This window comes from Mastomys coucha, unplaced genomic scaffold (genome assembly GCF_008632895.1).
Source record: "Mastomys coucha isolate ucsf_1 unplaced genomic scaffold, UCSF_Mcou_1 pScaffold7, whole genome shotgun sequence".
NCBI classification, from domain to species: domain Eukaryota; kingdom Metazoa; phylum Chordata; class Mammalia; order Rodentia; family Muridae; genus Mastomys; species Mastomys coucha.
In genome coordinates this window covers 60,227,473-60,230,903 of record NW_022196913.1, presented here as the reverse complement: position 1 = coordinate 60,230,903, position 3,431 = coordinate 60,227,473, and the positions used below count along the sequence as shown (strand labels likewise).

The 3,431-nt window shown below is 43.1% G+C and overlaps 1 protein-coding gene across 2 annotated transcripts in view; it reads right to left on the bottom strand.

Annotated features, from left to right (window-relative positions):
• The window catches only part of Ddx46 (DEAD-box helicase 46), a 50,039-nt gene that overhangs the window by 26,008 nt on the left and 20,600 nt on the right, over positions 1 to 3,431 (bottom strand). For both annotated transcript variants that reach the window (XM_031358281.1, XM_031358282.1), the window contains exons 10-11: positions 3,103 to 3,278; positions 2,169 to 2,290 (exon numbers count right to left, since the gene is read on the bottom strand). In XM_031358281.1, the coding sequence (XP_031214141.1) occupies positions 2,169 to 2,290; positions 3,103 to 3,278 (298 nt within the window). The remainder of the gene's footprint in view (positions 1 to 2,168; positions 2,291 to 3,102; positions 3,279 to 3,431) is intronic.

The window sequence follows — 3,431 nt, the reverse complement described above, 5'->3', positions numbered from 1 at the left end:
CCCCCCCCCCCATTCCTTTCTGGTAGAACTGAAGTTGTGGGCTGGAAAGATGGCTCAGTGGTTAAGAGCATGGACTGCTCTTCCAAAGGCCCTGAGTTCAAATCCCAGCAACCACATGATGGTTCACAACCACCCATAATGAGATCTGATGCCCTCTTCTGGTGTGTCTGAAGTGTACTTACGCATAACGATAAATAAATCATAAAAAAAAAAAAAAAAAAAAAAAAAAAAAAAAAAAAAAAAAAAAAAAGAACTGAAGCTGTACTGACAGCAATCACAGTCACACACAGGCTGCTGCCGCCCACACTGTAGCTTCCTTCCTGCTTCTTCTCTGACAGAGACTACTCTGATCCCAAAGCTATGGTGAGCCTGATAGCATCACCCTCACCTGCCCCTGACCTGTGGCAAAAACACACCTCATGCTCCCTGCAGAGATTCTAAGATGTATTCCTGTTATGATTGCTTTTAAAATTTTGTTTTATTGACAGATATAGTGAGTCATGCCTATATCCCAGGATTATTTGGAAAACGGAAGATCAGGAAATCAAGGTCATCCTTGGCTACACAGCCAAGTTCAAAACCAGCCAGAGCTACCAGTGACACAAACAAATACACCCAATTTGTTTCACAGAGGGCAGTGGTGGCTCATGCCTTTAATCCCAGAATCTGGAGGTAGAGGTAAGCAGACGATTCTCTGAGTTTGAGGCCAACCTGGTCTACAGAGCATGTTTGAGGACAGCCTGGGCTACACAGAGAAACCCTGTGTTGAAAAAAAGAAGTTGTTTTATGAATGTATTTCTTACTACAGACCATATGGTCAAATGAACTGGCAAAAATGAATAGTTCAAGTATTAAAAATAGTAGAAAGGTAAAAATTCCCAAGACATGTTCTTACAACACTAGTTCTAAAGTTTTCTGCTAGGCATGGTGGCGCACGCCTTTAATGCTGGCACTTGGGTCTCTATGAGTTCAGGCCAGCCTGGTCTACATAGAGTTCTAGGACAGCCAGAACTGCATAACAAAGAGATCTTGTCCTGGAAAAACGCCACATCAAAGACAGTCAAGGTTGGCTTAAAGCTTTGCACCATCTTAGGAATGATGATGGAGCCTAACCCTAGAAGGGAGCCCTAATGACCACCCTTTAAGGAGGCCGGCATGCATTACACAGTAATTTTTGGTCTGGGAATCAGGCCTCAGTTCTGAGGCAAACATAGCTCCAACCTAGTTGGTCAACTATTTCAGCATTCTGAATACTTTTCACTTAAAATGGAAAAACAAATGCATTCTTAGACAGGAGGACATGCCAATGCTAAGAATTTAGCTACTTTCAAAATTCTGTACTAGAAATAGTTATTTTTTCTTTATCCCCTAGGTTTTCTAAGAGATAATTAGTAACAACAAAGTATATGTATTGGGAGCTAGAAGGCTATAGCTCACTGGAACAAAACTCCCCTCCTAGTATTCAAGGGGTCCTTGGTTCAATAATACCACACACAAAAAGACTGTGTATTACCTACACGAACACATGTGTTCTGATATACAAGCATGGCTATAGAGGGATTTTAATCTAGCAACATGGCTACTCTGGCTAGAATATAGACATGCCCTCAGTATACACCTTTTCATCTCAAACACCGTGTTTGAATGTGATGTCTAGTTGAGTGGCAGACAAAGTGACGAATCAAGAGAAAGATCTGAGGCAGTGGTGGCGCACGCCTTTAATCCCAGCACTTGGAAGGCAGAGGCAGGCGGATTTCTGAGTTCGAGGCCAGCCTGGTCTACAGAGTGAGTTCCAGGACAGCCAGGGCTACACAGAGAAACCCTGTCTCGAAAAAACCAAAAAAAAAAAAAAAAAAAAAAAAAATTAACAATACAATTTAGGAGCTGGTGAGATGGCTCAACGGTTAAGAGCACCGACTGTTCTTCTGAAGGTCCTGAGTTCAAATCCCAGCAACCATATGGTGGCTCACAACCACCCATAATGAGATCTGATGCCCTCTTCTGGTGCATCTGAAGACCGCTATAGTGTACTTATTTATAATAATAAGTAAATCTTTAAAAAAAAAAAAAGGCCACGCAGATAATTTACATCAAACACTAAAACGAAAGAATCACTTAAGTCACTGGATCATTCCACCTGAAGATACAGAGTGCTTTATTCTAACTACCTGCTCGCTGATTCCTGTCCCTCCATACACACAGACCACTCTCAGTCCCAAGGTCTTCGAAAACTTCTTACATTCTTTAGTGATTTGTAAAGCCAGTTCTCGAGTTGGAGTCATGATGACAGCTGAAAAGATAAATATGTCAAAAGCCGAACCATCCAATCCTTGAAGAGGTGCTCTAAAGCGCTAACTTTACCCTCTGCACAACAGTTTGTGTTTCACAATCAAACCTGTTTTGTCTGTATAAGTCTGAAAACTGTGTTTCGGAAGCTTAGCAATAGCAGAGACTGAGGTGAAGGGCAAAGAAATTCTTAAGAACATGCTTCAAGAAAATTAAAGCCTACTTAACCTTCAGAAAAGTACTTGAACAGAATGCAAATAGTTTTCAACAGCAAATCACAGAATAGAGAATTAAGCGACTCCCTGCGCCGCAAAGCCACCCGGCGGCTCCCAGAGAGCACCTCCTTCGGAGGCCTGGACAGAGAGGACTCCATGCCTTGTTTGTGCAGAACAAGAGCTTAATAACCTTCCCTACTTAGATATACAAACAGGAATTGCAAAAATGAGAAGAGCTGAGTTGGAAGGCCAATCCTCCATGAAGCACCAGCACTCCCTCCCTCTGAGGCCAGCCGTCCCCTCGGGAGTTACAGCTCTCCGTCTGCTCTGGGTCTGTGCTGCACGGGTCTGCACTAAGAGCACACCTCAACGTGACACACCAGGGTCAGCTTTAAAACTGAGCTGGGCCAGCCTTGCTTTTGTACTTCTGAGATGTCACTCTGAAAGTTCTCACTCCGCCTGCTGGTAAGGGGAGATCAGGCCCCAAGTGCCGTATTGATAAAGGAAATGCACACAGAGACATTTCATTGTCATAATCAATAACTTTCTGATGTAACAACAAACACATCTTCAAGGAATGATGTCATGAGAAGACATGTACCTATTGGTCCCTCTCCTTCTTCTAATGACCTCTGATCCATGATGTGTCTAAACATGGGCAAAAGAAAAGCAATGGTTTTTCCACTTCCTGTCTTGGCAATGCCGATCAAATCCCGTCCCGACATTACAGCAGGAATTGCTTGGCTTTGGATTGGTGTCGGTTTTTCATAGCCATGCCTTAAAGAGAAACAAAAAGAATGCAATATAAGAGTCATGATCTTTGGGCAGGCGAGATAGCTCTAAGGTTAAGAACACTGACTGTGGGCTGGCACGATGGCTCAGCGGATAAGAGCACTGACTGTTCTTCCAAAGGTCCTGAGTTCAAATCCC